At 37.8% G+C, this 24,871-nt stretch overlaps 1 protein-coding gene and 1 long non-coding RNA gene across 3 annotated transcripts; one reads left to right on the plus strand and one right to left on the minus strand.

Moving 5' to 3' along the window:
• The first annotated feature begins 3,538 nt into the window (after positions 1-3,538).
• On the plus strand, positions 3,539-17,165 carry tbx20 (T-box transcription factor 20). 2 transcript variants are annotated; one of them, XM_076890214.1, is made up of 8 exons: positions 3,539-4,041; positions 4,966-5,197; positions 6,098-6,262; positions 7,275-7,383; positions 9,309-9,467; positions 10,535-10,610; positions 12,767-12,883; positions 13,792-17,165. In XM_076890214.1, exons 1-8 carry the CDS (start codon positions 3,912-3,914, stop codon positions 14,118-14,120), a joined length of 1,317 nt encoding a protein of 438 aa, XP_076746329.1. In that variant the 5' UTR covers positions 3,539-3,911; the 3' UTR covers positions 14,121-17,165. The 2 variants fall into 2 exon arrangements, with proteins under 2 accessions (XP_076746329.1, XP_004560233.1); XM_004560176.4 differs by having other exon boundaries at positions 3,540-4,041; positions 10,535-10,611; positions 12,771-12,883.
• Positions 14,562-24,460, minus strand: LOC143421115 (uncharacterized). The gene is made up of 4 exons (XR_013100874.1): positions 23,929-24,460; positions 22,967-23,056; positions 15,723-15,811; positions 14,562-14,692 (listed from the first exon to the last, which is right to left on the minus strand). It is a non-coding gene; the product is annotated as an uncharacterized LOC143421115 (long non-coding RNA).
• Between the last annotated feature and the right edge of the window lie 411 nt (positions 24,461-24,871).

Genomic DNA, 24,871 nt, shown 5'->3' on the forward strand with positions numbered 1-24,871 from the left:
ATTAAATATATTCCTGTAGGCAAATAGTCGCCCCTGCTGCCTGCCCTGTAATCTGGTAAAAAATCGTCAGGGAGGTGAAAGGGTTGGGTCACAACAACAGCCATTTCATTACTGTGGCTCAAATGTCCCAGGATTCAATTCAATCACAGGGCGATTATTTTTACTCAGTTTCCACTCTGCGGGGAATTGGCTGTCGTTTGTTGCTGACCTTTTCACACGGCGGCCATTTATCCCGAGGAATAATTGTTTAGATGGTTTCATTGTCATATCCCTGAGTGCTTGGGGCTCTCGTTGTGGTGAGATGTCACCTATCCTGTTATCTCCTGCCACTGATGCGTCGCAGGAAAGTACTGCAAACACTTGTATTGGGTCAAGGATTTTTTTCTTTCTTATTTTTAAAGAAACCTGTGAAATGACAGTTTTAGTCTTTCCTTGAAAACTTTTGTTGAGGTACTTTCAACAGTTTATGACTAAAAGTCACTGAAAAAAGGTGTGTTTTTACACTCAAACATGCAATGAGTATAAAAGTTCCTCATTCCTTTATTGACTCCATGTTACTGTTGTTAATTTGCTCCATGTTTATTTTTATCAGACTGCGAGGAGTCAGTTTAGGAAACCGTCAACTAGATTGAAGACTCATTGTGCAAACCACCAATTTTGTTAAGAATGCAGATACATATGAAGGATTTCATAAACTGAGATAGGATATGAATCAAATCTAGAGCAACACAGGAAGTTGATCCAGATCTCAAAATGTTTTAAAAAATAAATGTGTCTATAAACTTTGAAAACAAACAAACCAAAAATATAAACAAAAAGTATTTGTGTTATTTAAGCACAACCCTTTTTCAGTACAGTGGCAACAACTCGAGTTCTCTTTAATGATCACATTAACTCCTTAAGTGTGTTTACCGAAAGACTAAATATGAACAAACATGGACTCAGTGTAGGTGTGCTTGTTCCTTAAGCTTAATGCCATAATGGTCTTCTTCGGTTTAGGACATCGAAAGTGTCTCTCGTATGTTTATAGGTAATAAGATTTTTAGGGAATATTTAATGTAAAGTTTGGTGAAGATCAGAAAAGATTTAAATGCAGAGTTGGAGGGTGTGTGTTAATCTTAAAATGATGTTAAAACTGTTAAACATTGATGTAGGTTATATACTTTATAAAGAGTAAATCTTAACAATGCTTTTTCAATCTGGCCCAAGATTTTGAGGCAGGTTTTTGGGTCATTTGGCTTTGAATCAGCCACACAGACATTTTTTTCTGTTTTCTCTGTGACTCATCTTGTATTCAGGCACCAAGTCTAACCACCATCTGTGTCTCACTTCCAGGCCGTCTGCTTCTTTAAGGCTGCACCGGCCCCTCAAAGTGTGAATAATATTCAGTAAGGAGTAACGCTTAAGTGGGAAAGCTTTTAGCACATTATCCACTAGCAATTGCAAGGTAATCTAATTTGCCAGCGCAGGTCTCTTATTAAATATCTGCAGCAGCGGATTTGCATTCAGGAGTCTCCTAATGGGTTTAGCTGCCCGGCAGAGCTCTGGCTCAGTGTTTATGTAAGCCTCCATCTTTGAGAGAGAAGAGAGAGTGACATTGAGGACACACACTCGCACACACACTGAGAGAGGAGAGAAAGAGATACACCTTTAGAAGAAAAAAACGTAGTCAACGCTTCAGAAATACGATGCTTTCAGGTGCTCTTCGAAATCTCAGTTTTCCGAGCTCAGCTGTGGCTTCCAGTGGTCTCTGTGATTGGTTGCTAGTGAATCAAGCAGTGCAGATGTTGTGTATCCAGGAAGAAAAAAAAGAAATTGTCTTGATAAACACTCTCCATTAGGTGACGTCTAGACCGGATTCAGTCCCTATCAAGTTAAAAGCAAGGGAAATAAAAGAAAAAAGATTTATTTAATCTGTCTTGAAAGCTTTCTTCTTTGATATAAGATTGAATGAGTGACTAAGGACAGTAATAAGATGATAACAGTAGGGGATCTGAGCCTGGCAGACCTGCAGTATAGACTACAGGCTGGACTTGTAGACCTGCTGGTGGGCCTCTTAAAAATAATGTGAATTTCCTGTTGTCACGTGAAAACTGTGTGTGTTCAAGATTAGGTGATTACTGGTGTGTGTCATAGAATGGATTAACTCCAGCACTCAGTAAGGTCCCTGTGTGTGTGTGCTTAAGGCTATCTTTGTGCAGACCAGTGGTGTAAGTTTTAGACCTTTGGAAAGTGTGGACATTTTGGTTGTTCCATTTTGTAAAGCACCCTCAGAGGGCTGATGGTGGGTTCATTCTTAATTCAGGTTAGAATTAGGATTAAGACTTGGGCATTATGCCAGTGTCAGAAAAGCAGAAGTACCAAAAATGATGGCAGAAACCCATGGACTGGTGCGCCTGGTTAAACTGGAGTTCAGTTCAGAGGACTTTGTCTGGATTTGGAAAGGTTAAAGGGTATTACACTGCAGTCAGCCAAAGATATTATTTGCTAATCAAGTAAATAAAAAAGACTTAAAATAAATTGGACTTAATACATTTTTAAATTTGGGCTAATTTCCACCTAAAATTAAATTTCTCATTCATGTTCACGTTGACTCCTTTTATAAATCATAATAATCTCATTGTTTCAACTTTAACAGCAATAACAACGTAATTTTACGGTTTTGTTTTTTTATATATATTTAAACCTCACTAACTTGTCCAGTTGTAGTTTGGGGCCATATTTAGCATTCTTTAGTTGCTGGATGTGCTAGCTGTTATTCCCATTAAACAACACAGAGCCACAATTATTGAGCTTGAAGTGAGGCTGGGGTCAGCTGTAAGACAATGAAATCATTGTGGAAGATTTTTTTTTTAAATTACAGAACAACTATATAACTCAAAAAATGATAACTTCTGGCATGAATAGATAGTTTCATCTATAAATGAATTGTGAGTGAGTGTGTTCACACACCAGGCAGCACTGCAGGAAGGGGTTAATATATGGAACACCCAGTCATCTCAAAAGGATGGTTAGTACCCAAAAGAAAGAGTGACCCAAAAAGGTTTTAACCACTTTAAAAAATGTGACTAAAATGCTTCAGTGTTTCTTTCATATCAATTCATAATTGTGACAGGAGCAGATATTGTGTATGTTAAGCTTTCCTCATCATCTCACTTCTGCTATTAATTATCAAATAGCTCCATCTTGGGCAAACATCTCCTGGAAAATCTCTGTTGTTGACATTTTGGGTTTGTTGTTCCCAACATGTGGTCTGGTGGGGGTCCTTGAGAGGGCTCCAAATATAAAGTACATTTCTCTGTTTATTTCTTTCCTTTGTGTTGTGCAATGACAGCAAAGAATTACATTTTCCGAACCATATGTTTGTCGTTTCCTTCTGTCATCACCCGAGTACAGACAGTCATAAAAATCTCACATCAGCCCTCTCCAACCACACTCTCTCTGGGGTCTTTGGCATGAAAAGGAAACCCTGTCAGGGTATTTAATTGGCTGCCTGGTAGCAGGGTGCCTGTGGGACAGTGGGACTGTGACGTGGAGAAAGAGGCAGCGATTGGAGGACAGACTGGAATTATAAGGGGAGGGTGAGCCGGAGTGAAGCGTCCCATAGAGCAGCCGGCCTCAGATCTGGCACTGCAGGACGCGCACAAGTCTGTGGAGTCAGCCCTCCTCCGCCTTCTCTCACCATGCATCCAGCAAGACTCTCAACTCGGCAGTGACAAGCGTTTCCGAAGTGACAAGTTTTAAAGCTGAGTATTTGCGCAGAAAGGCCGAAATCGAGGAGAAACTTTGCGTATTTCCCTGCACATTTTTCTTTACGTCGCTGGCAGTTGGAAGCAGGCGGAGTTAAGCCTTTCTGGGGATTTTTTTTCCTTATTCAAAGGGGAATATTCTGTTCCAGTCTCTTCACCAACATGGAGTATACTTCATCCCCGAAACCGCAGCTCTCATCCCGGGCAAATGCTTTCTCCATAGCAGCCCTGATGTCCAGCGGGAAGCCCAATAAGGACAAGGAGGCGGAGGAGAACACCATCAAGCCTCTGGGTAAGAGAAGAATTGAAGAATTAAATCAGAAAACTTAAACAGGCTCAACGTGAGTTTAGTTTTGGGGTTACACTTTCGAATTACTTCGAATTGCAGTTAAACATCCAATAATAAAAGCGAGTTTATCAACGAATGGCGTTTGTAACCTCAAAAATGTGGAACCGTAAAACAAATCAGTCACTATTTTACAAATAACGATGCGTTATAATAAAAGGAAAATGCTGAAGAAACAAATTAAATAAAGATGAACTGTGATAGCAGTGAGGTGAGGTTCTAGTCTGTAAAATGTAAAAGGAAATTCACGAGGATACATAGAGTGACAGTAAACATCCATGCAATTTATTATATACGTTAATCAAAAAGTAATGTGTTCAATGAAAGAGTTTTTAATATTTAAATGATTGCAAATAAAAAGGCTCTAAATTGACCCTGCGCATTCATTGTTCCAACATTTAATTTCCCTGTATTTTAAAGAGCATTTTCTTTTTTTAATTCTTTATATTTTGTTTTGCCAATCGAATCAAAAGACGAGCTGCTTCTCCAAAATATCTTTTTATTTTTTTTAAAGCGGGCATGTCAGACAAGTATTACACTTTAATTTTCAGATTTTCTGTAAGAATGTAAATTGTGCTTCTTCTCATTAACGACAGACGTGTTCTACAGAGCTGATATGTGTGTTTATTTTATTTGACCTTATCCATGATAGAAGCCGCTCTAGTAGAAATGAGGTATTATAATAAAAAGATTTATTACATTTATTATGCTGCAACACAACAGCATAGCAGGATATTTTAGCAGACTGTGGTTACATACTTGCTTTCCCTGTTTAAGACAAAATCTTGCAGTTGTTCCTGATGACATCAAAATCAAATGAGAATAATCATCCCTGTTTCTCCACAAATCCACCTTAATTAAATAAAACAGAGCAATTCGTGGAGAAGTCCTCCTGCAACCAGCAGTCCCTGGCTGACCTGTCCTCCCTGGACGGGCATGGGGACTTCAGCGCGCCCGCCGTGTGCACGGAGCCGCTCATCCCCACCAATCCAGGCATCCCAAGCGAGGAGATGGCGAAGATCTCGTGCAGCCTTGAGACCAAAGAGCTGTGGGACAAATTTCACGAGCTCGGTACTGAGATGATCATCACCAAATCTGGAAGGTAAACTACCGCTAATTTTATTTTCATATTTTGATGTAACCTATTTATTGTCCCATAAATAGGCTATAAATATATCAGAAAAAAAGACGGGTGAGAGAAAAATAAAAGACGATATTGTGAGAAATACAAATAGAGAAATGAATTATGGTTCGTTTTTGTTTGGAACTTCTTTGTGAGCCTTTTGAAAGTTGAAAAAATAAAATTAGGATAAAGCTCTTCTGCAGCTCTGTCTGACTTTTCTTTAGATAGAGCAGCGATCTAAACAGGAAGCTGCAGACATCTGATGACTTCCCGCAGGTGCTGTGAAAGGACATTTACACCGTGATCTAATGTTTCACTGACCCAAGAGCCACCTGAAAAACACACCGCAGGTTACTTTAACATAAAGGCAGACACTGCAGCTGGTCGATGTGAACCTTATTCACAAAATTAATAATAATAATAATAATGATATATATATATATATATATATATATATATATATATATATATGTATATATATATATATATATATATATATATATAGATAGATAGATAGATAGATAGATAGATAGATAGATAGATAGATATATATGGGTGTAGTTTTAAGGGAAACGTGAGGCAATGTTAAGGACCTGTGAACGAATTCGTGAAACTTGAACTGCATTTAACACATTTACGGACATTGGTGAGGCGTAGCGTCAAACCCAGCAAATGCAAATTAATAATTCACTACTCAGAGCTGTATTCCTGCACTGAGTATGGCTTGAAAACACAAACTGTTTGTGAATATCCGAAAAAAAAGTTAACTGTGCATTTACTTTATTTATTTTTATTATCTTTTTAGCAAGCGCTACATTTAGAAAGACCAGTGTTCTAACTCAGCAATTATTTCTTTCTGCTCTAACAAAACACCATTAGGAGGATGTTTCCAACCATTCGAGTCTCTTTCTCCGGGGTGGACCAGGACTCCAAGTACATCGTGCTGATGGACATTGTCCCAGTGGACAACAAGCGATACCGATACGCTTACCACCGCTCCTCCTGGCTGGTAGCCGGCAAGGCCGACCCCCCTCTCCCCGCCAGGTAGGCAGACCTAAACTCCCTCTCTCTCTTTTTAAAATATGTATACCCTTTTTTTTTTAAATCCTCTGTGTAGACTTGAATTTGAATATGAAAATGTTCCAAAGACATTTTCAATATTTTGAACGACTTTCCAAGTTAGATGAAATGACCGTAATTACGTTGGAAGAATGGGTGGATATTCGAAAAACCTGAGAACAATTCGCTAATAATTCTGCTCTTTTCTGGCACTTATGAATATTTTATACCTGATTTATTTCAGTTGCAATATCAAACTTTATTCTTTATGAAAATATGGACACCGCTGACTCTCTTCTGGTAGGCTGTTGTTTATGTAACCTGACAATCAGTTACATTTTGTCTTACCTTTAACTAAATATAATCAACTTATAAAAAAGTGGAGAGCAGACTTATATTGATTTGATTCAAGAAAGAGATCATTTGGAGGCCTCTTTTCACTAACTATTTATTCTTATTTATTTATTTACATAGCTAGCCATTTATTTCAAGAACCTGGATTTTAGAGCCCATATGAAGATTGTAGTCTTCACTTAAATGCTGTTCAATTAAAAAATGCATTGATATGTGCTTATTAACGACTTTTCTATAGTTAGCCTATTAGGAATTATTAAATCTTACAAAATAAAATAAACACAACATATAATAATACTGAGTAAAAAAAACATTCTGACAAAGGTGTAATGCTGTTTGGCATTAATGACTTTTTGTGGTAGTTTTACATGTAGCGTAGCTAATTCGATCTCACACCAAGCGGCTGTTGTGAATTTATAAACAGGGCGTGTTAAAGTAGGCCTACTTAACCTCATAATTATAAATACAAATTCTTATAATTCTTATAATTCTTATTATTATTATTACATCACAGTATTTATTGTAATTCCAATTAATTGGTTAGTCGCTAAGCGATTCTTAATTTGCCAGTTTGCTGAACGTTGATTGGATAGGAAACGAACGCCTTTCAGCCAATTAGAGGTGCTGTTCTTTTTCCCCGCAGGTTGTACGTCCACCCAGACTCTCCATTCACCGGCGAGCAGCTGATGAAGCAAATGGTTTCCTTTGAGAAAGTGAAGCTGACGAACAACGAACTGGACCAACACGGACATGTGAGCACCTGATTTTTCTTCTTTCTTTTCTTTCTTCACATCTTTTTGCCTCGAAACAACACGTCAAGTATTTATCTAGCATCATGGAGGCTTTAGTGTTTCGAAACCCCGTGAAAATGAGTTAAGCTAGCTTCATTTCAGGCGAAATATACGACTTAAAGCAAATTGTTCTTTTAATCCTCCCTTCACTGACATCATCATGGCAAGGACAAGCAGAGACCAGAACAGTGCCGAAAAAATAATAATAATAACTGTCATCCATTAATAAGTCAACAGAAGGGCACAGTCTGGGAAACGCGGCAATTATTAGTTTAAAGGGTGTGTGCACTTTCTCAGTCCAAAAATAGCACCTCAATTGAATCTATTGAGGTGGATGTCTCCAAAACAAATATACAATGTGATGAGCACATAAAATTAAAAATGCTCTACACTCCTTTTATTTATTTTAGTTTTGCCAGATTCTTTCTTCTGCCGAGTAACAGTGGAATGCAGCAGTAAAAATAATGCAGTGTATACATATAAATACATATCATGCGTTTAACAACGTATAATATATACAAAATAATACATTGCAAGACTATTTTAAATAAAATAAAAAATAACAGTAATATCGCTTCTTACCCCAATAATTCTTCTCATGCTATCATATAAACTGAATGCACACAAATTCCCATTATATACTCATCCGCCATTATTTCTGTAACACTGCAGCTTAAGTCTGATCATTTGAAAGGTCAGCAGCAACGGTAAAGACATGAAATTTACTAAAATATCACAAAAATATAATGACATTATATATTTAGAATTTAGAAAGCGATTTAAACATTAATTTTTAACTTTATAAACAGAATAATTGCCCACATATACACATGAACACACACCCACCACCACCACCAACAACAACAACAACAAAAAGTGGTGCAGAAATATAACTTTGTACTCTTAAAGACTGAAGTTATGTGCATAATATTCTATAAAATAAAAAATATTCGGCATAAAATTTTGATTACCTGTAGCAGAAAATTACGTTTTCCAATTTGAAGACATCACTTTCAGGTATAAATGAATTTTTCATCTCTGGGCTTCTTGAACCTTTTTTTCTGACAATGAATACTTGAGCCAGTTACTGTGAAGCAGTGTTTTCATATTGCATTATACTTTTTATACTTCATTTATTTTATTTTCCAAAACTACAATTCATAGTAAGGAAATAAAGAGAAGCAAGAAAAGAGAAAATATATCATAACCAAATGTAATATACATATAAAAAATTACATATATAAAACATAAACCACAGTATGACAGGGAGGGGCTAGATTAGAAAGACTCAGCATTTGTATACAAATTCACTTTATTTAGCTTTACACACCCCGTGTTCATAGCCTTTCAAATTTATACTAAATGCTTAAAATGATTTTTTTTTTTCTTTATGGTTTTAATGGCAAAATTATCCTCCATGCAAATGAATCTTTTCTCAAATACATTTGTCAATTCTCATTTTGTGGATCATCTTTGTGGAAATCTTTTAAAATGAGTCACAAATGTCAGTGTAATTTGGTTTTTATATTTGTAACTTTGATGAAATGTTTGGGAACTATTTTATGCTGCACATTAATAGAACGCTTGTGGATTGCCGAGTATATCCAGCGGCAAAAGGGTGTGAATTGGATTGGGTAAAAGTAAACTGAAGTTTGTGTGTTCACACAATGAATAGTCACTGCGACAGTATGACTCCCTGGTATGTTTTAATGGACAATAATAGTGCTTTGTGGTGCAGAGATGGAATACATAATCGAATAGAATATATCTGAACTTGATCTTGATGCACTCTGACTCCAGTGAGCTTTCACATCATCATCATCATCATCATCTTCATCATCTACATGTCACTGTAAACTAATTCTTGCTCTTCTTGTCCTCTGCAGATCATCCTCAACTCCATGCACAAATACCAGCCACGGGTCCACATCATAAAAAAGAAGGACCACACTGCCTCGCTGCTCAATCTCAAATCTGAGGAGTTCCGCACCTTCGTCTTCATTGAGACTGTCTTCACAGCTGTCACAGCCTACCAGAACCAGCTGGTGAGTGATTGTTGACTCCTGCAGGCTTAAGGACTCTGCCAAAAATCTGCTGCTGGTTCCCATGAAATTTTTAAATTATAAAGATTGCCACAAACTCCATTTAAGAGTCAATCTGGAGCCTTTGATTGTATCACATGGGCCTTATCAGCACAGCGAGTTGTGCTGCCTGAGCAATTTAAGGACTTCTCATCCTTGGAAAGGGTAAAGGTTGAGATTAAAAGTGCACTTTAGACCTAACGAAGATCGAGAGATACCAGGTAAAAGCTCAAGCGTGCATCCACTTCTGCCTTTAAGACAGTATAGTGTAAATAATATATACAGTACAATATAGCGAACAACTTTGTTATTTGATTGACACCATATACCGTAATTAAAGCTCATCTTTGTTAGTGCCTCATTGGTGGGTGTATGTGTTGGACATGTATACAGTTGGTTGTTTCTATACCTATTCAGTTTAAAATTTCATCTGTAATAAACCCCATGACGCTAACCTGAATGTGTAAATCAAATAACAAAGTTGTTCTGCATAATGAAAGTGCTGAATAGCTTGTCTGCTGTCTTTATCCCCTTCTTTGTGCACCTTGTAAGTAGGTGAAGTTCATCCAGAACAGAATTTCTATAAGAAAATCACGTTTCTTATGATTTTTAATTAGTTGTGAAATTCTCACAGTTTTCCCCAATAAAACTAAAATAATTGATTAAAATTTTGTGACCTGCAAACCTTTTGGTGCTGTGCTGGTGGAAATAAATAAATCTGGTCATTTAGAATTTAATCAATTTAATTGTAAAAGTGTCAATGAAATAAGAGCTGAGAAATTGTGCTGCTTTTCCTGTGTGTCCCTTTATTTACTGCTTCTTTTGTAGCACAAAGAGGAGACATGCATACAGACATTAAAAAATATAAATAGCTTTAAAACCTGGCTATGCTTTGGGCTTCTGTGGATGTGGTAGCTGCAGAGAACCAGCGTGAAGAGACATGTTGACTCAAAAAAAACCAAACAATAAAATGAGGTGTCAAACCTGACCTGACTGACTCGTTTCACTCTCCTGCTCCTGTGTTTTCCCAGATAACCAAACTGAAGATTGACAGCAACCCGTTCGCCAAAGGTTTCCGGGACTCCTCGCGGCTGACGGACATGGAGAGGTACATGGGATTCTGGGTCCTGCACTGTTTGTTTACCTCTCTCCCCACCGCTACGGATAAGATACACGATTAGGGGGGAGTGTTAGATAGCCGGGGTTGCTGCTCATTAGTAAATACAGAAGCTGGAGTGTTTATTTCCCTCTGTTTGTGTCAGTGGAGAACAGATAATCCATGCTCCACATACTGTACTCTGTCATTCTTTCTGTTCTTGCTTTCACATCTTTTATTCTTGTTTTCTTGTGTCTTCATACAACCCTTTTACTTTTTATTCCCTGTCTTTGCTTCAATTTTCATTCATCCATTTTTTAAAAATAGTTTATATATTTCTCCCCAGTTTTGTCTTTTTTCTTTTACTTGGTCTCTGTACTTTTCTTTATTTTCCCTTTTTTGATTCCCCTCAATCCTTTTTCATTGTCCCCTTTTCTTTAAAATTTTCATTTTACTTTTTCTTTTCCAGTTTTTTTTCTAGTCTGTGTATTAGTTGTATCCTTCTTCTTCCTCGTCTCTATTTTTATTTATTAGTTCACATTCTCTTTGCTTACCTTCTTGATCATCCTTCCCTTGTATTTCTTTTTTCTTTCAGTCTTCCCTTTCTGTCCTCCCTCTTTAGATTCTTTGTTCTTCATTTCTGTCTGTCTTATCTTAAACAAATTTTAAACACTGAAACTCCCAGCTATCATCCTCGTTTCTTTCCCCCATCACTTGTGCCCCCCCCCCCCCCAGTCCTTTTATCTTGCTTTTCCTTTTGTTATATGTTCTATTTTCATCTCTCTATATTCTGCATGAACAAGAATAGTTTGTCTGTCCTTTATATACACACACACACACACACACACACACACACACACACACACACACACACACACACACACACACACACACACACACACACACGTAGAGTTATAAATCACCCCTCCAAAGGATTTTTTTTATGAACGCTGCCAGAACACACACTTCTCGTAATTCCCGATTCCGGCACTACGGCCAAAATCAGCTGACAAAATCAGACCATCTGCCCATTTCCTTCAATCAAATATCCCAAACAGAGACTGTCGAAAAACAGCCAGACAAACACTCCTCCCTCCTTCTTCTCCTCTGTCTTTCTCTTTTTTGAGGGCTGTGAATTAGACCAGATCAATTGATCTTAGGGAGCTGCAGAAATCACATTAGTCTGGAGTCGGCCACTGCACTAAAACACACTGTAATTCAATTGGCTGCAATGACTGATTGAAACCAGCATGCCCCGCCTCTTCCCCTCCTTGTTTGCCTCCCGCCTGATGCTGCGTATTGTGGGAGTTCACGGTGGCCCCTCTGCCGGAGGGGCCCGACGCTGATAAAAACACACACATTTGTACTCCTCTGCTGACAGATATTGCACTTTCCTAACCTAATTGGAGGCAAAGGGGCTGCAAGGAGGGGGGCTGCTAATGTGAACGCATGGCTCTCGTGATGCAGACCACTTGCCTGTCCACCCAGCCATGCACACGCACTCGTGAACACTCACTACCCCCAACCCCCCGCAACAATTTGTGTCACTGTGTTTGAGAAGTGCTGTCTGACAAGACTCAAATGAGCTAATGCACTTTGTTGGATAGTAAACACACACAGAAGACGCACACACAAACCAAAATCTACATGCACAGTCAACACAAACGTTAAAATACACAAAAGGGAAATTCACACTTAGACATGCTGCCAAAAAAACATCACGTAAAGAGGAAAGATCCTGTTACTGCACAGAAACAAAGAATGGACCAAAAGGCAGATACTAGAAAATTGCACTGGTATTAAAAATAAATCTGTGACCTGTCAGTTTCAGTGTCACTAACCCCTGAACATTATCACATTAGATTATAGGTGAAAAACCCAACTCATTTTAAAAAAAAATTTATTCTGCTCTTGATGTTGTATCTGTTTTTATGTTGTCAGACATTAATGGATAATTGAAGTTTCTATCAAAACGATTCAACAAAACTATTCTGCAACTATTTTATTAAGCTCCTAATCAAATATTCTAGAAATTATGTTTTACAAAAAAAAAGTGACATAGTTTCTTTTTTGTTAAGTCTGCATCTCATCAAATAAAAAATGTCTTTTAAAATATTTAAAATGACAAAAAGAGATTTATTTTGGGGCTCTCTCTTCGGCTTTTGCTGTAGGGAAAGTGTTGAGAATCTGATCCACAAGCACTCATACGCCCGGTCGCCAATCCGAACCTACGCGGGTGACGAGGAGAACCTGAGCGAGGATGGACACGCCTCACACACCAGAGGTAAACACTCATAAATGCAGACACCACAGATCCTGAGAAAGCATTATATTTAGTAGATTTCTTTCATTTCCTTTTTTTTCCATCTTCCATATAAAATAGAAACTCATCATTCTCTTCATCATTTTCTGCAGTTACAATTTAAGTTAAGGAAGTTTACCATTTAAAAAAATATAGGTGTACTAATATTTGAGGGATAATTACAGTGCCACTGATAACCGAACATGACCTGGTGAGTGTATGTGGGAAGAAAACACTTTAACAGCTACTAATGAACAAATACTTGGAAAGTATATTAGCAACTAAGAACTACAAAATGCATAATAAAAATAATATAGAGGCTATTTGTCATATACACAATATATGACAAATATGATATTTTGATATAGTATTGAGATGAAGACCAATATCTGAGTTTTCTACTAAATGTAAACCTGTTTGTTTGGGGGGGGGGGGGGGTGTTTGGAGCTTTATAACGTCATAGAGTCAGGAGAGAGGACTTCATTTTAGCTGATGCAACATCCAAAAATAACTGAAAAGAATAAGTCTGCAATGTCTACACAAAGCAGGAATCCAAAAAACAAGCAGCTAAGTAACAAAAAAGGCAGAAAATAAAACTAGAACAAGAAACTCACCTTTAAAACAAAGCAGGAAGTATCACAGTATAAATAACTAATACTGAGACATGAAGACAAACACTTTACATAATGAAAGATGCAGGAGAATAAAGTAGATCAGGGAAACTAGAAAGATGGCAAAACAAACTAATACAGCAGATGTAGTACAAAAATCCCAGAGACCATGACAGGAATTTAAAGTTGGTTTAAATCCAGTTTTATTACATTTATGTGAGCCTTTTTCTGAAATCTATTTGTATCCCAACTGAACTGACATTCATCTGTCTCTTGTAGGCTCAGCGTTCACCGCCTCAGATAACCTCTCCCTGAGTTCCTGGGTCACCACGACTTCAGGTTTCTCAGGTTTTCAACACCCACAGTCCCTATCGGCCATGGGCACCGGCACCGCTTCCCTGCCCCACCCCATCCAGGGCTCCCTGCCCCCTTACAGCCGACTGGGCATGCCGCTGACACCCACCGCTCTGGCTGGAACCATGCAGGGCAGCGGCCCCTCTTTCCCCTCCTTCCACATGCCACGCTACCACCACTACTTCCAGCAGGGCCCCTATGCTGCCATCCAGGGACTCCGCCATTCCTCCACTGTGATGACACCATTTGTATGACTCTATCTTGGGGAGGAGATGGATGAACCTCGCTCTGACACTCACCCGTGTTTCGGAGCATCAAGCTCTTTCCTCACTCCTCATCCAGTTTGTATCTTTCCCTTCGGTCTTTGTAAATAGTTCACCTACAGTAAGTGAGGTGACGGTCATGACATAAAGAGGATGAGGTGTACTGACAGCCAATCAAAAAAGGACTGTGGCGCCATCCTTTGGACCTGCGGAAACACCAGCAGATCCTGTGGTTTCTACGAATGCTTAAAAGACACTGTACAAACACTTGTGACCTCAATACAAACTAAAAAAATCTAATGCAAGGTGATAACAGGAGTATGTTTGATCTTGGCCCTTCTTGAACAGAAAGTGGATCTTTGACTTATTTAAAGAAACAAGTAGAAAACCCTGTCTTCCCTTAAACAGGCACTAATGGTAGCAGGGGCTCGACCGGCTCTAAAGATGGCAGGCAATTCTGTGGTTCTCCAAAATGACTCACAACTCCACCGGATGGACACCGAGGCTCAGTCTGTGAACATTTCAGCATGTCATCAAGCCGGAGCAGCCATCTCAGGTTTCCTCTGTTTTGGAGAAAACCAGCCATATGTACAGTTGAAAGTTAGAACTTAACACTGTTTCTCCCACAGTGTTTCGAAAATAATGTCAAAAAACATGTTAAAATGCATTGTACAAAGGCAAACGTGCTACATTTACTCATAGGAAAATTGTCACTGTGGAGTTAAACAAATAATAGGACGCATGCTGACCGCAGTAGACATACACACTTTATATGGAAAAATATGAGCCAAAAAAAAAAAATGAAAAGGTGCTTTTTGCTTTGTTTAAAGGACCAGTTAATGGAAGCAGCAAAGTTGCTCAAACCACAGATGTATCGAAAGAGCTGGATACCATGCTACTACTGCTGATTTTTTTTTTCTTTCTTGGTGCCCGTTTAAATCTCTATAGACACCTGAAACTCAAGGTTAATATGATTGCTGTTTGTTTAAATAGTGTTTAATCAGTGATCTAGAGGTGATTTGATAAGGTTCCTAGCAAGAAGATATTTTTGGCATTTTTAGGCAATTTTCCTCATATTTTAGTATTCCTAAAAAAAATGGCACTCAAGTGTCATTCAGAGGAGTCACTTTTAATTATGTGTAACTTCAAGACAAAGTACAGTCTAAATTGTTGAGTTACATAACAGTTCACTTGCACCACAGTTGTCATGAAAGGGGAAATTAGCTACAGAGGCCAAAACCAGTTTTTGTCACAGGCTGTAAACCTGTTTAATTCTCCTGTAAAGTTGGGCATTTTAACCTGGGTCAGCACTGACTCACTTTAGCAACAAGCCTCAAGTGGCCATTTAGGGAACTGCAGTTTTGGGCACTTCAATTTATTCCAGTTCTTATAACACGTCCATGGTAAACACATGCAGACCTTTAATCTAAGATTCATCTTTGAATTTAACACAAGTCCCACCACGGACCAACAGCAAACTTTCTAGACAGAGGTGTAGATAACCCAAAGCTATCATGGCCTCGTAATCACCACGTTTATCTGTGATAGAAGTGTCATAACGTCGAGTTCTTCAGCATTTAATTTTTTAAATACCTGATCAACTTTACTTCAGCATACAGTGTAGCTCAGTAACTTGTCCTTGACATCTGAAACCAACGATCCAACACGCCGCTTGCTCATCTCTGTGGAGTTGAGAAAGTACGCTTGGTTTGACGAAAGTCGTTCGGTTTAAGAATGATTTCACACAGACTGATGAATTTCACTATCTTTGTATAGTGACTGGACTCTAACTAAAATCACTTCAATGACACCTTTTTTATATAGCTGTATATTAATTTGCTTAGGTTAGTGAAAGTGGTTGAGTGGCCCTTATAAATCTACTCTGACTGGCCTCTAATGGGCTGAATTACGACTCATTCACTGTAGTCTGTTTTATATCAAAAGGCACATAAAACAGCGTGAAATGTACAGTAGAAATATAAACCCCGACTCCTCCTTGCTTTCAGCCTTTTGGTGGTCTGTCTTCATTGGGTGTTACAGAGGCTGAATGTGTGTATGTGGTGACAAGACACAGCTGGAAATATTGGCTCTTGGGTCTCATTTAAAGCATGCAGAAATGAGGAAGTTGGCTCACACACTCGGTTACAGTCATTTATTTTAAAAGCTCTGATGACACACAACAAAGTCATTTTAGCCAGTATCTGTGGTCTATAACTGAGTCCTAAAAACTGCAGTTGATGATAAATCATCCAGGCCAATATGCAGACTGACATCAATGTAATCTGAGCCTTTATGCCAGAAAAATCAAATTAGTTTGTACTCAAAAAGTGAAACGATTTACCTTAACAGTTCGATTAGTTCAACCTGTGCTGTGGTACAGACTTTCATTTTAAAGATGAACTCAAAAAATAAAAAGAATAATCCCATCACTACTGATAAAATGTGCGGTATGGATGGAGTTTTTTTGTTTGGTTTATTTTGTGTATTTTGATTAAAGGTGTCCCTTTAACACTTCTCTGCAGTAGCACAGCGATCAGCACAGAGAAAAGATTGAAATTAAGCTGAAAGAGCAACATGAGTTGGTTAAACAAACACTGTAAATGTCCCAGTTTGACTCATACCATATATTAACATCACATGTAGCCTAACGCAGCAGAACATGGGTGTAAGAGTTGGCAGTACTTGATTTTATCTCAGCTGTGTAGTGAGCAAGACGGGGAAATGTACGTGTTGTGGAAATCAAAGTCCTTTTCTGTTGTTTACTGAATGGTGATTTCCATGTTGATGTAAATGTTTAACACCTCTGAATCGCAATTCACCACTGAAAATGATTTGTTTTTGAAATTGTTTTGTTTTTAATGCCATAATCCAAATACACCCAGTGAGATTGTGTTTTGATGATTTTTAAGTGCAATATATTTATTTTATTCTGCTGTATGGAAATAATGTGTAATGTACTATGCCGCATCTAAAAACAAAAACAAAAAAAAAAGTTATTTGTAAACCATGAGAAATATATATATATCACCACCCAGACACTGAGCGCCTTTTATTGATGTTTTTTCATTTACATCTGCTTGATCAAAATCACAGATACTCAGTAATGGAATGAAATATTTATGTTTTGTCTTTTCTTGAAAAAATAGATTATAATCAGGTATTTAGAAAGGTTTGTGTAATGCTGAAATAGAGTAAATATAAAAGCAAAAACAAAAGTTCAGTATAAAAAAACAAAACAAATGAAGCATCATCAGGATTTAAGCTGCTTCAGCACATCCTGCATCACCACCTAGTGGTCAGTCTGCATCCAAGCCTCACTTAATGCTGATGGTATTTTTTTTGCTCTCTGAAACTTTGAAGCTTCATGCACTTTGACAGCTGCACTAATCAAGAACACCACAAGTCCAGATAATACCAAAGAGCTTTGTGGTTTTGGTTATGCAAATGATGAGAATTTTAACATTTTCAAACTAAGGCTGTGAGTTACAACACAGCATTTAACTGCATTCTATTAGTGTTGTGGTTTATCTCTAAATACTGGAAAGGTAATCAATTTCAGTTCAATACAGAACTCTTTACTTTACTGTGACACTGGGCAAACTAATACCAAACTATAAGCCATTAGGTTGATTTTAGGTTTATAAATTGTGTTCATTGTAAAATGAAACCATACCTATGTTACAGTTTGGAGCATGGAGCGGTTCACAGGTGATAGCAGGAACTGATGCCACAGGTTAACCGGAGTGAATCTGAAGCAGCTACATGAAACTCAGCTGCCATTTATTCAAGTCTTTACATCTGTGCTTCTTCAACTGACCTCCACAAAATTGCAGTGGAAGGGAAGTCGATATTTACAATGGGGGCGGGATTTTTTAATTCAGTGGTGTAACATCAGGCCACTGCTGCCCTGCTCCGACTGCAGAGTATAGAAAAAAATGTGTGATGTAAATGATCTAAGCAGGAGCTAAAAAAAAAAATCACACTATATCATCTCTTTAAAAAAGAAAAGTGTAATTTATTTCGAATAATTCAGTATGTTTATTTATTTATATATATATATTGATTACTAGGAAACAAATGAAAGTGGTCACTGCACTGGTATACATATCTCAGCTATGTTTAAAAACTACCGTATTTCCTGCTTTTCATAAGCATGGCAATGAAACCCCGATAAAAACCAGGACATAGCAGTACATAAAAACTTTATCTGGGTGCAGAGGGTAAGAAAAAACATGGAGCACAATTAAGATGATACAAACTATAATCAGGACCAGTGTTGGTCAAGTTACTTGAAAACAGTTACTAATTACTGATTACTTCTCCAAGAAAGTAATCCAGTTACTTCACTGATTACTTATTTTCAAAAGTAATTAGTTACAGCAATAGACCTTTCAGCCCAATTTCTGCACAATCCATCATATAAAATTGAATCAAATTATTTTCAAAAGTAATTAGTTACTTTATTACTTCTATTTATTATGCATAATACAATTGAATCAAATGCTTTAAAAATTTCTTTATGAGTTTTAATCTTTTAACTTTATGCACATTGCATCAAGCAAAAATTAAATTATATGTTACTGTCTTTGTCTTGAAGAAATGTATTTAACATTTAAACCTATTTTCTGCTTATTCCACCATATAAAATAAAATAATGGTTTGTTTGCATTCACTCTTTCAAATAGATGCAAGTAAAACACAGAAAAAAGTAAATAAAATCAAAGACTCAGCGTCAGTAAGTCCTGTCTCTCCTAAACCTACTGTCACCTGTTTAGCAGGAGTGGGGCCGGTGGAGGTTTGCCCGGTGCTGCAGTGGTCATGTCAGTGGGGGGATCTGGGGGTTTCTCTGTGAAGTTCACATTCCTTTGGCAGCGTGCTAGGTGCTTGCTCAGATTTTAAGTTTAATTTTTCGCTGTAGAAAGAAGTTTTCTTCCCATGCAGGGTGTACAGCGGACGCTAATGTTTTTCTCACTTTTTAAGGAATCAAACTCAAAGGAATGTCAGTACGTCCACGCTTTAGATGCTGGATGGTCGTACTCTCTCCCGCACTCCATATTATCCATTGTTAATCTGCACGTCTGTTGCTGCCACAGACTTTGCACGCTCCTACGTCATTGTCATGAGACACAAACAAAATTACGGTTTTGAAACGCAGTAATGCAGTGTGCTTACGGGAAAGTTACAGTAATCTAATTACTTTTTTGCAGTAGTAATCCCTTACTTTACTCATTACTGAAAAAAGTAATCGAATTAGCGTTGCTGCCCATCTCTAATTTAGTACGAACTTAAAATCCTTCAGACTGCCTGCAGCAGAGTTTATTCCTACTTGTGATGTTTTACTTCCATGAAATTAGCCTTTTAAATTCATAATAAATACAAACAACAAACATAAAAAGAAAAAGCATCAAAATGTGTGCTTTATGCCATTCTGGAGCTTCTTTCACTGCATTTGGACTTGATTGGACTTTCAACAAGTGTCCAAGGCGACTATGACAGTTAGCCATCATGAACAAAACAAGGAAATTACTACCATTGTTAAATAAATGTCCACGTGTCCTTTTCCTGATAAGACACACTGAAAACTGACATAAGGGTGGAATTTTTGTTTCCATTATTGTTAATAGAAATATTATGCAGGAATTGGGTAACCATGTATTTAAAATATCTTGAGAAAATGATTTAAGGTTTTACCAAAACTGCGACCTAATTAACAGCTGATCTAAAGATAATACGTTGCAACGGATGTTCATACTTATTCTAAACGTTAAAATAAATGATGCAGATACCTGAAGCCAAGAAATTTTAGTTTTTAAATTTGAATTATTATCTATTAAAACATCTAAATGCTTTAAAATATATATATCTTCTTCATCACACTATGTTTAAACACTTCACCACTAGCAACGAAGAAATATCTGATGTAAATATCAGCCAACAAAGCCGATATTGGTACCAACATCAATATCAAATTTCATTTTAAACAGTTAAGAGGAGGTTAAGGTTGCCACAGACAAGAACACAATCATCCACTCAAGAAGTCGTTCAATTAGCTTATTGTAGTGAATCGACTTTTGCAACACCTGTGAGGTGATGTGCTTTGAAGGTCAGTTTAAATCAAAGAATTGCAACTTCATGCATTTATGTTTTTTTAAGGAGACAATCTTTATGGCAGTGCTTGAGGTAAATGCCTGAATGTGTAAAAAAAAGTCATTTCTAGAATACATTAAAATAAACAAGTGAGAAATGAAATAATCTCAAAATCGACATCTTTTAATGCAATCTAGAACATTAAAAAAAAAGAAAACAATGTGTGCACTGATGACTCTGTTGCACACTCGCACATAAAAACACAAGCAGAAAAAGTCTTCTATCACCAGACGCATCACCCGCCACCGCAGACGAACTGACAGATCGATGGCTGGACGTTAGTCACTGTTTCACCAGGAAGAAGGCCCTACTTCTGCCTTGATAAGAATCGGTTACATCCTTTGAAAATAAATAAATAAACAAATAAATAACATCCAGCGTGGCTTTGATTGGATTAAAGGGAGAAGGGAAGGGCAAGACAAGCCACCATGAGGTATGGCCCAACAAATTGGAGCTAACAGTCGGGCCAGAGAGTCCATTTTGGGGCATAATTTACACAGTGAGGAGCATGAGCTGAATCTAATGTCATTTCCATCAATTTTGCATTTTGGACCCCTTTTTTGCCTCCCTCGGGCTTTTAGCGGTCATTTGAATCATCTGGCAGAGGACAGTCGGCGAGCATTACAATGTCGGAGACGACATTTAGCAGCAGAGTGAGAGGTGGTTCTTTATGGTGTGGTGACTGGCTGCAGCACAGCAGCGCGTATCCACGGCTGCACCATCTCACAAATGGCTAACAATATGCTAATAGGTTAAGAGTACTGAATTGCTCCAGACAAGACACTTAATGGATGCTTTATCTGCAGGTCAGGAGTCTCATCAGCTGCAATCTCTCCTGCCAAGACGTGCCAAGTCAAATTTAGCGATAAAGTGCTTTTAACAAACAGGCCGCAAAGTGCTTCAGGCAGGACAAAGGACACAAACACACGGGAGAGTTTGTGGTGAAATGTGAAACCTGTTGGCAAACAATGGAAAATTGTTTTAGAGGAAATACACCTTGAAAGCAAAGTTGTCCGAGGACAGACAGATACGACAGACAAAGTACAGTCTAATTTCACTTCCTGCCCACAAACGCTTGGATTTCTACTCAAGAGCAGATGATTTTGCCAAAAGGTTTCCCAAATGTAGTCTGACATTGACGCTGCTGCAGTGGTTTCCAGATTTCTTCTGATATATTAGTTTTAGTAATGCCATTACGAGATGAGAAAAGTAAGTACAGTACCTGACTTCTTCCGTATGCTTCGCCACATTTCAGAGGGATTTTATACCATTACATTACCCCGACAGCTATGTTTACATGGGCGATTGTGACTTTGAAGCGTAGCATTGCTTTGAATATGATTTGACTATATAAAGAACAATAAAAAGACCTACTTCTTATAGATAGGTCATTTTATTGTTCTTCACTAGAGGGTAAAAAAGAATATATAAAAAAATGATTTTAGTTATCATTTAGACATCCATTAGTAGAATTATTAACTGTTATGCGCATAAGTCATAATTGCCCCCATTTTAGCTCTGTTTTGGTCTCCACCAGCTTCTTTTCAGTGAAGGAGGTGCTTTCCCTGAAAGCAGATTCAAATTATTTTGGAACACGAACTGAGAAAACGAAAAGCATCAACTGTAAAGAGCAGAGCAGTGATAATTCCCACTTGTTACCAGAGATGGGCAGTAACATGTTAATAGTAACACGTTACTGTAATCCAATTACTTTTTTCAGATAACTAGTAAAGTAAGGGATTACTATTGCAAAAAAAAAATTAGATTACTGTTACTTTCCCGTAAGCACGCTGCATTACTGTGTTATTAAACCATGATTTTTCTTGTGAGAGTGTCTCATGACAATGACGTACGAGCGTATAATGTCTATGGCAGCAACAGACGTAACAACCTAGCACGCTGCCAAAGGAATGTGAAATTCACAGAGAAACTCCCAGATCCCCCCACTGACATGACCACTGCAGCACCAGGCAAACCTCCACCGGCCCCACTCCTGCTAAACAGGTGACAGTAGATTTAAGAGAGACAGGACTTACTGACGCTGAGTCTTTGATTTTATTTACTTTTTGCTGTGTTTTACTTGCATCTATTTGAAAGAGTGAATTCAAACAAACCATTATTTTATTTTATATGGTGGAATAAACAGAAAATAGGTTTAAATGTTAAATACATTTCTTCAAGACAAAGACAGTAACATATAATTTAATTTTTGCTTGATGCAATGTGCATAAAGTTAAAAGATTAAAACTCATAAAGCAATTTTTAAAGAGAGACTTTTTCATTTGATTCAATTGTGTTATGCATAATAAATAGAAGTAATAAAGTAGTTAATTACTTTTGAAAATAAGTAATCAGTGAAATAACAGGATTACTTTCTTGGAGAAGTAATCAGTAATTAGTAACTAATTACTATTTTTCAAGTAACTTGACCAGCACTGCTTGTTACTACATGCAACACGGTAATGTCACAAGCAGCCATTTCATCTTTTGCTAATACAGCACCCCCTGTTGTGTAGATTTGGCATTCGGGAAATACGTGGCTCACAAACCCAAACCAAGTTCTGTATCATAAAATGCAGCTCTCAAAATGACAGTCAGCTTATAACTTACTCCCTTTTAACTGTTTTAACCTGACCCAGCACTGGGCAGTGTGATGGCGGTGCACTTTATTTACAGTCTGCTTTACTTACGGTGCTTTTCAGCTCCTCACCGCCAGCTCAGCGTTGCTTGCCTGCAGCTGTTGCTGCTACTCCTTCTCTTCCTCGGGCCCCAGCATGCTACTAAAATAGGAGAGACATGATGGAATTGAAGAAGGTCAGCTGTGACATCCAGCCTCCCCTAGCACTGCCCCTGAACCCCCTGCTCCACCCTTCGTCTGCAGCTCAGCCACAAACAACACCCCACCACACAACTGTTCACATTTACATCAAAATGATACACGATAGCCAGAAATTGGGTGAACTTGAAAGAAAAACACAAACAAGTACAAATAAATTGGATTAGAAAAAAATATATATATATAAATTATTTATATAAAATTTATATTAAAAATGTATGTATTGAAACTCATTAGTGTTGTGCAATACTGCAAACTTCAGTATTGATCTGATACCAAGTAAATACAGGGGCAGTATTGCCTGTACTTCTCACTTATAAAGGCAGCTTATGAAGAGAGCAGTCTGTTTTGCCTTTTGAGATTAATTCTCATCAATTTGCACATTTGGAACATGTTTGAAGTACTTTTTTCATTTCTAAACAAAGCTAATAATGGATCCAAAAAATTCACTGGGCTATATACTGAACTTAGAGGATAGTTTTGATCCTATTATTACGGTGGCCCTGAGAGGCCAAACGGACTGCAACTTAAGAAAACACCAGCAAGAAAAATGATACAAAAGCACACAAAACACAACGGAAATAGGAAAAAACAGATTTCCAAAAGCACAAGGGACGTGTTTCTGGGGAGACAATACCGACGGACCAGTTGCAGGAACCAAAATATGCTAAGAATTGCGCAGGGAGACACTTAACAGAAGTGGAGGATCTATCGGTTTTGTGAGAAAACAAAAGATGAGAGGTAAGTGTGTTAGCCTAACTATTAGTCTAAAACTCTGTCATCAGTATTATATGAATCATGATAAAACACACCTACCATTTTTTCAGTTCCTGCAACTGGTCCGTCGGGTTATTGTCTCCCCAGAAACACTTCTTTTGTTGTTTTTTCCTATTTCCGTTGCAGTCCGTTTGGTCTCTCAGGGCCACCGTATATTATGCTAGTACCGTCCAATATCAATATCAGCGTTGGTATCGATACTGTCGATATCTGGCTCAATCCATCCACCTCTATCTCACATTTACACAAAGAATGTTAACCTTGTGCAAATAAATCCATGAGAAGAGACTGATGGCTCTAAACTGACTGCTGACTGTAGGTGTGAATGTGAGAGGATGTGGTTGCCTGTGTACATCTCCAGGGTGTACAATGACTTTAGCCCTGTGTGATCTGGGATAGGCTCCATCACCCCAAAACTCGGTTAAGAAAACAGATATGTGGAATTCAGCATTAAACCAAGGAATTTAAAATCAGGCAGAAGTAAAGACAAAATGGGAGACAAAATATCTCAAAGTCTCAAAAAAAGGGATAGATATTAAGCTAATAAGTCATCTCGCTTCCCTATTCCTTGGGGAACTTCCCATTGCCTTCGCCTCCTGAACAGAAGTTCTGAACAGCAGGTGGGCGGGGCTTCTGTTCTCACATTCAGAGCTGTGTACCCAAGATGACCATATAAGAGATCCCTGGTCTCCTTTACAAAACCAATAGTAGAAAAAACTTTACTTATTACTCCACTAAACTCATTACTTAACATAATCATGTTTTCTTTGAACATCAACCCCTGCAACAGAAAAATATTTAAAAAAAATTTCTGTCATATATGGTCAATCTATTGTAAAGTTGCCGAATTGTAATAATGACTTTGTCCTGTGTTCTTGGTTGGGTCTGTCTTGAAAAAGGTTTTAATCTCAGGCAGACTTCTATTTGGTTAAATTAAAGGAAAATTGAATTATACTCAGTATGGGACACTCCTTGATCAGTA

This window comes from Maylandia zebra, linkage group LG11 (genome assembly GCF_041146795.1).
Source record: "Maylandia zebra isolate NMK-2024a linkage group LG11, Mzebra_GT3a, whole genome shotgun sequence".
Classification (NCBI taxonomy): domain Eukaryota; kingdom Metazoa; phylum Chordata; class Actinopteri; order Cichliformes; family Cichlidae; genus Maylandia; species Maylandia zebra.

Coding starts and splice junctions, on each gene's coding strand:
- tbx20 (XM_076890214.1), top strand. CDS start 3,912: ATGGAGTATACTTCATCCCCGAAACCGCAGCTCTCATCCCGGGCAAAT. Junction 5,198..6,097: donor ATCATCACCAAATCTGGAAG/GTAAACTACCGC, acceptor AAACACCATTAG/GAGGATGTTTCCAACCATTC. Junction 9,468..10,534: donor CAGCCTACCAGAACCAGCTG/GTGAGTGATTGT, acceptor GTGTTTTCCCAG/ATAACCAAACTGAAGATTGA.